We start from the raw sequence: 10,115 nt of genomic DNA on the forward strand, positions 1-10,115 counted from the left end.
TAAAGTTTCCGGTGGCAATGGTGACACTTGGGTTGATCTCATTCTCCTTTCTTTTACCAAAAAGAGAGGAAACCAAATGAAATCAAACGCGAACTAAGTGTATGTGTGTGTGTGTGCGTGCGTGTGACTTTGTGTGGTGGGAGCGAGTGATGGCAATGTGTGGAGATTGAAAGCCACATCTGTGGCGATGGTTTTACAAAGCACAGAGAAATTGCGCAATCTCTGTGCGCTAGCAAACATCAGGCAAAGCTTACATATCTCTCTTTACTCGCAGCGCAGGCCGGGGGAATTGCCAGAGAGATCTTCACGAGTTGAGAGAGAGCCAAATTGCGGGACAGCGACCCGCGTCAAAGCTAGCTTCAACCGTTTGCTATCTCTCTTCCATCCGGAAAATTTTACCCTCTTTCATCTCGCCGAGAGAGAGCGAGAGGGAGAGCGAGCAAGTCAATTTCCATCAATCAAAATCCATCCATCTCGGGCCATCCGAGCCGATTTTTTCCGCGCTCGCCTTCAATTCAACCATCAACAGCAACAACTCTGCCACTCCAATCCTTCCTCCCTTTCTCTGATTTCCCTCATACTTTTCTTCCACCTCTCATTAAAAACTATCCGGAGGAGTACTTAATCCAGAGCTTCCACTTCCTCTTTTTGCAGGGAGAGAGAGAGAGAAAGAGAAAGAGAACGATCGATCGAAAGAGAAAGAGCTATTAAACGCCGCCAAAGGTTTAGTGTCACTGCTGCACATATGGGTAACAAACAAGTGGTGGTGGACTGGTGGCGAGCTTTGCGTTTATGGGAAAGCTCTGTGTGGAACCATCCACGGACACATCATGTTCCTTCCAGGCCTGAGAGCCATTTCTTTTTCTCCTTGAGCGCGGTTTAGTTGTTTGATCCAATCCAACTCAATCCATCCCCATCGGTCGACACATCATGTTACACCCGCTCTATCTTATCGAGTTCCAATTTGTCCTGCTCTGCGCGGGAGAAGTTTCATAAAACTTTTCATATTAGTTCTTCCTCAACACGGGCATTTTCATACTCGATCGCTGTCCGGTTGCGAGGGATCGATTGCATCAATGACACAAAGCGATGTTGAGAGAATTGGAGCTTGAATGGCTGCTGGTAAAGCTAGAACCGAGCCGACTGTTTTTATTGTTTTGATTCTTTGTCTATGATCCAGTCCTCCTCCAGCTAGCTTGCTCGTGCTCTGGCCTTTATAATACCATTGTGTAACGTGCGCATCTCGCGTTGTGCATGCTTGCTTATTGCTTGGATTGCTTGGATTGCTTTCTTTCTCGCTTGCTTTCAATTCCCATCCCCTTTGTGCTTTCCATGCTTTTGGGGTCACGGCGATTGGCGAGGCTCCCACGCCACCTTTCCACAACAAAACCATGATCGCTCCTTGATCCATCCATTTGCATTGCCCATTCCAATCAATCAATCAATCAATGCCAGCCAGCCAAGGAACACGTAGACGACCAAGACGAGACGAGCGGAGAAAGAGAAAGAAGATTCCCCGGCGAGCGCGAGCTGGGGCGGGAATCTACACTGGAATAACCCCGTGCATGCGAGTCTCAATTACGATATGCCCGAGTTGGGCATGGGCATAGCGAGTGGGGTCGGCCGTCGGCATGCAGAGAATCTACCAGCAAAAGGATAGATAGATTCGCACGTACGGAATCACTTTGCCGCGGAAGTACAGCATCTCCGCCAAAGTTCTCTTCCAAGGACAAGAACAGACATAGAACAAACAAAGAGATAAAAGAAGAAAGAAAAAAATCTTTCCGGGTCATCGATCATGATATGCTCTTCAAGAACAATGTTTGGAAGCCAAACTTTGGTGGCGTGCACGCCCCACCCTCCGTACAGTCCCCCTATGTTTTATACAATAGCTCTACTACAAGTGGGATTGATTCATCGCGCAACCAAGCGTTGTCTATTTAGACAATGCAGGATCCAAAGAGCCTTGGCCGCGGACACACACCATCAACTTAGCATAAGAAACACAATGCCCGTTTTTTAAAGTCTTGTAAATCGCGGTGGAGTGGCTGTCGATCTTATGCCGAGCAGCACGGGTCCAGTCGAGCCATACACCGACAAGCCCAGCAACAGCAACAAAAGAGCCACTGCCATTGCCCTCTACTCAAATCCAAAGAAGAAACAAAGAATTCGGCCCCCAAGGACAAAAACACACACACAACACAAAAAGAGAGAAAACACAACAGTGTTGTGTGTGTTTGTGTGTGTATTTTTTGGAGCTCCCCAGTCTCTGTCTGTCAATCTACCTATACAACAGAGGCTGGCTGGGCCAAAATAAACAAATAACAGGAAAATCGAATAAAAATTTGCAGAGAAGGAGCCAAACTTTGCATATCTCAGAGACACACCAATGGGATGCCAACTTTTTATGAATGCTATAGGCTACAATATCTATATTTCCTCATCACAGTACCACCACACCGTCAACTTTTACTAATCATGCGAATAAAACAACCACCAAACCAACAGCTTTTGCTTTGTTTTTCGCTCGTCACACTTTTGGTGTTCTTCCTTTCCTGGCAGAGTGAAATGCTTGAATCATACGTAGCGGATTCGCGTTGATTGGTCTGGAGCTGATCTTCCACGAATCTCTTGCGAGCGAGCGGAACGAGCCAACGAGAAGAATTGTAGTGCCCGCGATCGCAGGCAGTGAGACAAAGTCGTTCCGCCAAAACCGCGTTTGTGTGGATGGTTGCTCCATCGATTGTTATCCTCGCGCGTGAGTGAGAGAGTGATGGTGATCCTGGAGTTTGTCAGCGATCCTAGGCTTGCTATAGGCCTAGAAGTCTCTGGGATCCACGAAAACAGGGGAGCCCATGGGCAAATCCATCCAATTCTCACCCGAATCGGGCGTGGCAGTGACGGTGGCGCCGGTGTTCTTGATCCCCACCAAGTCCTTGACACACCACAGATCGTCCATGGTGGACAAGCTCTTCCAATGCGGCACCGATCCGAGCAGAGGGTCCGCCGCCCCCATCTCCGCCGCCACCACCGCGCAGCCATTCCGCCGCGCCACATTCCTCGCGTTCTTGCACAGCGCCGCCACCAGCTCGCCCGATCGCGCGCCGCCGCCCGCGATCCCGAAGAGGAAGTGGATCCCAAACGGCTGGAACACGTCCGGGAAGGAGGAGATTCGCAGCCACGGCAGCGCGCGATCCAGCGCCCGCGACGCCGCCGCCGCCGCGCGGATCCGCCACGGCGCGCCGCTCACCTCCAGCGTGAAGATCTCGTTCGTCTTCCACACGCTCACCACCGCCCACGAGCTAAACACCCCCTCGAGCAGCTTCTTCACGGAGACTTGGCGGCGGGGATGGCGGCGGTCCAGCGGCGCCGCCATGCCCGAGCTCGGCGTTGATTCGGCCTTGAGCGTGGCGAGCCAGGTCCCCGCGCAGCAGCGGGCGTTGCCCACGATGGAATCGATGTCCGCGGCGGGGAAGAAATCGGTGGCGCCGCTGTAGCAGCGGTAGATCTCGGCGGCGTCGGCGGGCGCCAGGCGCGTGAGGCGGATGTGGGAGGGAATCGATTCCCAGTGCTGGAACACGGGGTGGACGAGGATGCTGGGGCTGCGCACCGGGCGGAATTGGAGCTTGCCCACGAACAGCCCCGACGACGCGACGTTGCTCTTCTCGGTCATCATGTAGGCGTAGGCGGCGCCCTTGTCGCGGCACCACTGCTCGATCCTCCTCGCCAGCGCCAGGCCGATCCCTTTCCTCCTGAAACCAGCGATCAGTCATCGTCAGAGAAAATCGCCAAGAAACAAGGAAGCGAGAGAAGAATCTCGTCCTGTCAAGGGACAATCAAGAACAAGGGAGAGGAAGCGATGGAGGGAAATTCCTCTCGATCGATCGATACCTGTGGAGCGGCGACACCCGGAGGCCGAGAATGTAGGCGCAGCGAGCGCGAATGGCCGATTCCTTGCCGCTGCCACCGCTCAGCCGCTTCCTGCCGCACACCATCTCTTTGATCCCCGCCCGGATCACTCCCACAATCTCCTCGCCAATCTCGGCGACCTGGAAATCAAGAACATCAAGAAACCATCCATGGCGGCCGAGAAAAAGGTAATGGAAGCCCGATCGATCGACCGGTGGAGGAGGAGGGAATTGGAATTGGAGGAGGGATTCCCTACCAGCATTGTGTAGAGCGCGAAATGCCGCACCCTCCCCAGCGGATCGCCCATGGAATCCGCGAAGAGCGACATGGAACCGCTCGGCCCGGCGTCGCACAGCCGCTCTAGCTCCTCCACTCGCCTCGCGTCGCCCAAAGGATCATACTTCCTCACGCGCAGCTCCATCTCTCCCTCTCCCTTCCACGAAAGAAACAAATCCAAAGATTACTCCACCACGATTCCTCTCTCCTCTCTCTCGCGGGAGATATCCTCGCAAAAAAGGAGTGGCTCGCTCGTATCGATGTCGCGAAAATCCTCTCGACGCTAGAAAAGATCGCTTGGAGCTCTCTGTTGGAGAGAGCAAGCGTGGCGCTGGCTACGCTATATAGCAACGCGGGACAGCAAGAGAACAAACAAGCCACGCTAAAAAAATAAAAATAAAATTAAAAACCAGGACCAACACAACACAAAGCAAGAAGAAGCAAGCAAAGCCAAACCGAAGACTGGCGATGGACGGGCATTTTTTCGGTACTACAAACCAAAGGACTGATTCATTGCACTGTATGCAGCAAATGCCCGCTGAAGGCATCTGCGGCGCGCGGGGATTGGACAGCAACTCGCCCGTGGCGCAGGCCACACGTCTTACAACACATGGAGAATTTTAGGGCTCTCGCCTCTGCGTGTGTGGTTTTTCTCCCCATGAATGTGGGGATATGATATGATACCGGGCGGCATCCGGGGGCGGGCAAGTGCACGTTGCGGGGTGGAGCGACTCGAACGCCCGTCGTAGCCGCTCCGTGCCCTAAAACAACGTACGGACAGCGGAAATTTTTCCCCCTTGCCGAGCATCAAGGGGGCGGGAACAATGATTTGTGTTCGTTGCTTTTGTTCCTCTGGAACGAGCAAGCAAGCAAAATGCCGTGGGGAAGGATTGCTTTTGTGTCTTGGTGGTAGCAACGAAAAAAAAAAAGGCTAGCCTAAGCTTATACCTATATCCTTGCTATCTATCTATCTGTCTATCTATCTATCAAGAAGGTACTACTCTGGAATTTTCTTAGGGATAATCAAGCCATGCGTCCGTATACTTTTTCGCGCCAATGAGAACTTTGACCCGTGTTTGACTCATGTGAAGTGGCGCAACGTTAGCGTCGTAGGCTAATTTCCAGCAGGTCGCAGGATCGACTCTGATATGCTAACAGAACCATGCAGGTTAACACTAATGAATTCGTATATTCGTTTGCGAGGAAGGAAGATATTCGCCCCTTCACGAGCTTGGGTCCTCGGGGATTTTCTTCTTGCCGAAGAACTGGAGCGCGAATGCCAAGCACAGCAGCAGCAGCGGCACCACGTACTTCAGGAACACGCTCGGCCGATCCGCCGGATCAATCGCGAGAGGGCGCATCACGGGCTCCTCCTCCTCCTCCTCCACCGCGGATCGCTTCGCGGGCCTGGAATCCTTGTCGCCGGCGTAGCCCTCCACGAATCCCACCAGGAATTGCTCCATTTGCTCCTTGGCACTGTCGCTGTGCCCGACCTCCTCGAAATCTTGACTCGCGTCTTTGCCTATAAGGAAGGAGATGAAACATCGATCGAATTTGGGAGATTTTGTGGAGAAATCCGCGGTTACCTGCGACGGCCAGCAAGGCATCCTCGCCTCCGGGATGATCCACCAGGAAATTCGTCACGTCATACACCTATGGACGCCATAGCTAAGCTCAGCACTCTTTTCTTCTTGGGTGATTAGCAGCTAATTACCTTGCCATTTATGATGAACCAGCAGTCCGTCGCGGATTTGTGCTTGGCGACCTCTGCCGCGCTGAGATCGCCCATGAATCCAATCGCGAAAAAAAAAGGATCTGTAAACCCTTAGCATTTTAACATTTTATTTCCACCCTTTTAGGGTTTATGGGCGCGCTACTACACAAGTTCTTTCTGGATCGTGGTCGCGCGATCGCTCCGGATGAAAATGCCAGCGATGGTGTGGATTCGGTGCTTCTCACGGGGCCATCTTGCTCGTAAGCTAGATGTCGCTCTTGCGATCGCCTTCTTTTTTCTTTCTTTTTCTCTAGAGGAAAAACGACGCTGCTCTTCCACTTCGCGATCAATCTCGTCTCCGAGCAGGGATTGTCCAACGTTGTGATCATTTGCAAGCGCAGTAGCATGGAGAATGATCCTCCATCTTTACCAGAGGCATGGCATTCTTTCTCTTGCTTTCCTTCTCTTTGAATGAATGTGAGATTCTATCAAGCAGGACTTGGACACCCAGCACTTGCGGAGGATTTCGTTCAAGTGAGGGCTCCATATCGATCGATCGATCCAAAGTTCCATCTGTGTATATAGGTACGTGAGCGACGACGAAGATCTGGACAAGTACTTTGCCGCGTTCCATCTCGCAAATCCATTGCCGCAAGCAGTGATCATCGACAGCTTCTCGGAGTTCTTCGAGGACTGGTAAGCTTGCGCCGAAATTCCTTCCTCTCGCTTGAAAACTTTGTCTCTCTCACGCAGGATTTACGAAGACGATGGAGGCGATGGACAGCCTCTGGAAGTTGCCATGGTCGACTCCCTCGCACTTTGCCTGAACGCAATGGAACACGCAAGGTATAGCTCTTAAATCTCTTCTCCAGTTTATAATCTCAAGCTTTGTAGCAAAGAATCTCCATCGGAGCAGGCTTGCAAGCTTGTGATCTCGGATTTATCAGACGAAGCTGCGAGCTACATGTACATCTACAAGAAATACCTCTCTCGAGTCTTTGTCATCAAAAGTAAGCTCAAGCTTCCTTGTTCTACGATCTTCCGTTCGCCAAATTGCAGGGGTAGACTCCTCAAAGTTTTTCTTGTCCGAGGAGTGCAAAGAAAATGCTGGCTACGCTCGCTACACATTTAACGGCGGACCAGTTCAACTTGATGAACTAGTCGTTTGATCCAAAAGTCCAAAATCTTAGAAATCGAAGTGGACTTTTGGAAATAAGCTTTACACAAACTTTAATTTTTTTAATTAAAAGAAAAGCGTTAAAGAGAGGAGGAGGAAGCCAGAATTGAACTAGCGACCCATCGGACTGCAGCCGATTGCTCTACCGCTGAGCTATACCTCCATTACTGTAAATCATAACTAATCACTACAATAATAAATTTTGTGCGTTATAGGAAGGGAGAAAATTCAGAATTTGGAACGAACACGAGCGATCGTTTCCTTGTCGAGAAAAAACGTTTTTTGCAGCACCTCGTCTGGAACTTGGGGCCCAAACATGGACCTCGCGATGAACTGGATCCCCGGAAACTGGGAGTTGAGCGTGACAATGAGCTTGGCACGCGATCCCCCGGTGCTCATCTGCCAGTGGAGGAGACCCCTGGGGACGATCATCACCTCTCCTCTGCGGATCACTTTAGCGAACAGCCTGCCGGTGGAGCTCACCACCGCCGCGTAGACACTGCCCCTCTCTACGTAGACGAGCTCCGAGGCGCGGGGGTGGACGTGAGGGACAATGATCCCTCCCACATCGATGTCGAGCCTGGCCACGGAGAGGCCCAGAGTGTTGAGGCCCGGGAAGCGCTGGACTGTTCCAAAGATTGCGCCAGCGCGGTCGATGCTGCTAATGTTGGCCGACGGCACCAGGCCGGAGTAGACAAAGTCGTCCACGGTGACGAGCGCCGGGTTCTTGCAAGGAAAGCCGGTGATGTTGACGCCGGCGGTGAGGTCCGCGATGCAGAAGTCCTGGAGAGGATCCGGGTCGGATGATACCACTGACAGAAACACGACTGTCACGATCGCGAACGAAAGCAGTACTGGAGTTCCCAACGAATGCATCCTGAAAGAATCCATCCTGGATGTAAGACCAGAGACGAGTGTTAGCGTGAGTGAAATGAATTGATGAGCTGCGCAAGAACTTTGAAAGCACCTGAAAATCGTGAGCGGACACTCTCCAGGACATCATAAATACCACTGCAACCGTACCAAAGCTTTGGTTCAGTGCGTTCTCTGGCTGTCATTCCACCACAGTGGGGCGCAGCAAAGCTTATAGAGAATCTGCGAGCAACAGAAAAAGTGAACAGGATGATTTAGTTCAAGAGGCTACCTCACGACAATTGACAATTTGACACGGTCGACCGAGACAAATTTATCCTGTAGGTCGATCGAATGTTTTAACAGGAAAACCATGAAGACAATAAACACAGTGGAGCATAACTTCCCAAAGTGGTCACACTATGGAAAGGATGCTGGGTCAGGGAAAAAGACATATATCACGCAGCTCTAGCTCCATGGGACTGGACAGGATCGAAACTTTGGGTTGCTCTAGATTCTATCACTTCCCTGAGTCGTCTAAGTTGCTCCTCCTGCCGTGTTCGTTGTTGCTCCTTGAGCGCCTCTCGCCTGCGATCTAAGAACTCCATCCTGTGGAAAGAAAGAAAAAACCATCACTCTCACCGACAAAGGATCGCCCAACTCACTCTTTGGCTAGTCCCACGCGGAAGAATGCCTTCCTTGTCTCTGTCACCATATCCACGCCAGAATCACTGCGATCCTCGCTTCTGGAATACGTGTAAGGGTCATTTACTCTTCTACTGACACGAAAATGGAAATAGAAGATTCCATCAAGCCAAGACTCAAGAGAACAACAAAACGCACAAACCTTACCGCGATTCTCCTGAGGACGACGCTGAATCGCCGCAAAGTGGAGTGGCATTCTTGTATTGCCTCACGCAGCGAGCCTGGAAATATGGTCAACAGTGTTGAGATCCAAGAGAGGGGAAAGAAACCTGCTGAGAAATGTCGATCCCGGCGAGGCAAAGCGGCAGCCCCGACCCTAGCGTCATCCCTGATCAAGATCGAATGCGATCGCCCCGCTGCAGCTGCGGAAGATCGGGAATGCACACCCGGAGAAGGCGATGGAGCTCCCACGGCCGCGATCGCGATGGCCGATCGGTGACGCTATGTCCTCGCCAAACCCTGATCTAAAGAGAAATTGGGAAGAACAACGGTGTTTTTTTTTCCTTCTCCCGCCGTTGTATTGTCTGACAAATCCTGACCGTCCAATCCGTCGCCTAGTAATATTCCGTAATTAAATACTGCGCTTATCCTAGCCGTCCACATCAACAAAGAGCCCTAAATATTTTTCTAGGGTTTATGCGATGGTGTTTGGGCAAATCGTCATAGGCCCGCCCGGATCCGGGAAGACGACTTACTGCAATGGTTTCCAGCAATTCCTCGGTCTCATTGGGAGGTAAGCGTCGCGCGATCGCGAATGCGGGGGTTTCTTATAGCGAAGTTTTGTGTCAGGAAAACCGCGGTGATCAATCTCGATCCGGCCAATGACTGGCTACCGTAAGTTTGCGCTAGAATGTGAGCAAAGAGTGATGGAATTGTTTTTTCAAAGGTATGAGTGTGCTGTAAATATTGCGGAGCTCGTGAGGCTGGAAGATGTAATGAATCAATACAACTTGGGGCCAAATGGAGGTGAGAGTTTGCTTTGGACTTGGTTTCTAGCTTATTTTCTGGAGTTTTTGCAGGTCTAATCTACTGCATGGATTACTTGATGATGAATATAGACTGGCTCAAGAACAAGCTCAAGCCTTTAGAAAAAGGTACTGCTTTCGCTCAAATGCGGTTTCGCTCATGCTTGCCTTTTGGCTTAGATCACTACTTTCTCTTTGATTTTCCCGGTCAAGTCGAGCTCTTCACACTACACAGCAACGCCAAGAAAGTAATCGACGAGATGACAACCAAGTGGGATTATCGGGTGAGCTCTCGTTTTACTTTTATTTCTAGATTTTCCATTGATACTCTGATTTTAGTTCTTATATCGCTGAAATTCGCAGCTTGTGTGCAGTTGGCCGCTGTCCACCTTGTTGACGCTCACTTGTGCAGCGATCCTGGGAAGTTTATTTCGGCGTCACTTTTATCACTAAACACAATGATGCATCTGGAGCTTCCGCATGTAAACGTCCTCTCGAAGATCGATCTTATCGAACA

General features: G+C 51.1%; 5 protein-coding genes and 1 non-coding gene across 13 annotated transcripts in view; 2 read left to right on the plus strand and 4 right to left on the minus strand.

The window, feature by feature from the left end:
- Positions 1-2,365: 2,365 nt before the first annotated feature.
- On the minus strand, positions 2,366-4,660 carry LOC9631480 (probable N-acetyltransferase HLS1). The gene is made up of 3 exons (XM_024673520.1): positions 4,166-4,660; positions 3,892-4,049; positions 2,366-3,752 (listed from the first exon to the last, which is right to left on the minus strand). Exons 1-3 carry the CDS (start codon positions 4,328-4,330, stop codon positions 2,819-2,821), a joined length of 1,257 nt encoding a protein of 418 aa, XP_024529288.1. The 5' UTR covers positions 4,331-4,660; the 3' UTR covers positions 2,366-2,818.
- A 674-nt stretch (positions 4,661-5,334) lies between these two features.
- On the minus strand, positions 5,335-6,030 carry LOC9650528 (cytochrome b5). The gene is made up of 3 exons (XM_002968541.2): positions 5,900-6,030; positions 5,772-5,838; positions 5,335-5,707 (listed from the first exon to the last, which is right to left on the minus strand). The coding sequence occupies exons 1-3, from the start codon at positions 5,972-5,974 to the stop codon at positions 5,409-5,411; spliced, it is 441 nt and encodes a 146-aa protein (XP_002968587.1). The 5' UTR covers positions 5,975-6,030; the 3' UTR covers positions 5,335-5,408.
- Positions 6,006-7,163, plus strand: LOC9650529. 3 transcript variants are annotated; one of them, XM_024673309.1, is made up of 7 exons: positions 6,006-6,159; positions 6,214-6,334; positions 6,396-6,433; positions 6,485-6,595; positions 6,653-6,745; positions 6,799-6,909; positions 6,959-7,163. In XM_024673309.1, the coding sequence occupies exons 1-7, from the start codon at positions 6,050-6,052 to the stop codon at positions 7,029-7,031; spliced, it is 657 nt and encodes a 218-aa protein (XP_024529077.1). In that variant the 5' UTR covers positions 6,006-6,049; the 3' UTR covers positions 7,032-7,163. The 3 variants fall into 3 exon arrangements, with proteins under 3 accessions (XP_024529077.1, XP_024529075.1, XP_024529076.1); XM_024673308.1 differs by having other exon boundaries at positions 6,007-6,159; positions 6,794-6,909; XM_024673307.1 differs by having other exon boundaries at positions 6,794-7,163.
- Positions 7,164-7,167: 4 nt separating this feature from the next.
- On the minus strand, positions 7,168-7,239 carry TRNAC-GCA. Its single transcript has one exon. It is a non-coding gene; the product is annotated as a tRNA-Cys (tRNA).
- On the minus strand, positions 7,183-9,128 carry LOC9631481 (germin-like protein subfamily T member 2). Of its 6 annotated transcripts, none has more exons than XM_002968542.2 (6): positions 8,903-9,128; positions 8,781-8,854; positions 8,594-8,674; positions 8,221-8,537; positions 8,100-8,171; positions 7,183-7,953 (listed from the first exon to the last, which is right to left on the minus strand). In XM_002968542.2, exons 4-6 carry the CDS (start codon positions 8,301-8,303, stop codon positions 7,305-7,307), a joined length of 804 nt encoding a protein of 267 aa, XP_002968588.2. In that variant the 5' UTR covers positions 8,304-8,537; positions 8,594-8,674; positions 8,781-8,854; positions 8,903-9,128; the 3' UTR covers positions 7,183-7,304. The 6 variants fall into 6 exon arrangements, with proteins under 6 accessions (XP_002968588.2, XP_024529070.1, XP_024529073.1 ...); XM_024673302.1 differs by having other exon boundaries at positions 8,594-8,704; XM_024673305.1 differs by having other exon boundaries at positions 8,594-8,707.
- Positions 9,129-9,260: 132 nt separating this feature from the next.
- The window catches only part of LOC9650530 (GPN-loop GTPase QQT1), a 1,928-nt gene continuing 1,073 nt past the window's right edge, over positions 9,261-10,115 (plus strand). Inside the window, exons 1-6 of the mRNA XM_024673528.1 lie at positions 9,261-9,366; positions 9,423-9,467; positions 9,520-9,599; positions 9,653-9,727; positions 9,779-9,882; positions 9,973-10,109. Coding sequence (XP_024529296.1) covers positions 9,275-9,366; positions 9,423-9,467; positions 9,520-9,599; positions 9,653-9,727; positions 9,779-9,882; positions 9,973-10,109 — 533 coding nt within the window. The 5' untranslated portion in view covers positions 9,261-9,274. The remainder of the gene's footprint in view (positions 9,367-9,422; positions 9,468-9,519; positions 9,600-9,652; positions 9,728-9,778; positions 9,883-9,972; positions 10,110-10,115) is intronic.

This window comes from Selaginella moellendorffii, unplaced genomic scaffold (genome assembly GCF_000143415.4).
Source record: "Selaginella moellendorffii unplaced genomic scaffold, v1.0 SELMOscaffold_10, whole genome shotgun sequence".
NCBI classification, from domain to species: domain Eukaryota; kingdom Viridiplantae; phylum Streptophyta; class Lycopodiopsida; order Selaginellales; family Selaginellaceae; genus Selaginella; species Selaginella moellendorffii.

What these genes read in the sequence shown, in the direction of transcription:
- LOC9631480 (XM_024673520.1), bottom strand. Translation starts at nt 4,330, where the DNA reads ATGGAGCTGCGCGTGAGGAAGTATGATCCTTTGGGCGACGCGAGGCGA. An exon ending in TCGCGCTCTACACAATGCTG is followed by an intron (nt 4,050 to 4,165) that starts GTAGGGAATCCC and finishes CTTGATTTCCAG; the next exon opens with GTCGCCGAGATTGGCGAGGA. An exon ending in CGGGTGTCGCCGCTCCACAG is followed by an intron (nt 3,753 to 3,891) that starts GTATCGATCGAT and finishes CGCTGGTTTCAG; the next exon opens with GAGGAAAGGGATCGGCCTGG.
- LOC9650528 (XM_002968541.2), bottom strand. Translation starts at nt 5,974, where the DNA reads ATGGGCGATCTCAGCGCGGCAGAGGTCGCCAAGCACAAATCCGCGACG. An exon ending in GGTTCATCATAAATGGCAAG is followed by an intron (nt 5,839 to 5,899) that starts GTAATTAGCTGC and finishes TGGCGTCCATAG; the next exon opens with GTGTATGACGTGACGAATTT. An exon ending in TGCCTTGCTGGCCGTCGCAG is followed by an intron (nt 5,708 to 5,771) that starts GTAACCGCGGAT and finishes CCTTCCTTATAG; the next exon opens with GCAAAGACGCGAGTCAAGAT.
- LOC9650529 (XM_024673307.1), top strand. Translation starts at nt 6,050, where the DNA reads ATGGGCGCGCTACTACACAAGTTCTTTCTGGATCGTGGTCGCGCGATC. An exon ending in TTGCGGAGGATTTCGTTCAA is followed by an intron (nt 6,434 to 6,484) that starts GTGAGGGCTCCA and finishes CTGTGTATATAG; the next exon opens with GTACGTGAGCGACGACGAAG. An exon ending in TCGGAGTTCTTCGAGGACTG is followed by an intron (nt 6,596 to 6,652) that starts GTAAGCTTGCGC and finishes TCTCTCACGCAG; the next exon opens with GATTTACGAAGACGATGGAG.
- LOC9631481 (XM_002968542.2), bottom strand. Translation starts at nt 8,303, where the DNA reads ATGGTTTTCCTGTTAAAACATTCGATCGACCTACAGGATAAATTTGTC. An exon ending in AAATTGTCAATTGTCGTGAG is followed by an intron (nt 8,172 to 8,220) that starts GTAGCCTCTTGA and finishes TGTTGCTCGCAG; the next exon opens with ATTCTCTATAAGCTTTGCTG. An exon ending in CGCACTGAACCAAAGCTTTG is followed by an intron (nt 7,954 to 8,099) that starts GTACGGTTGCAG and finishes GGATTCTTTCAG; the next exon opens with GATGCATTCGTTGGGAACTC.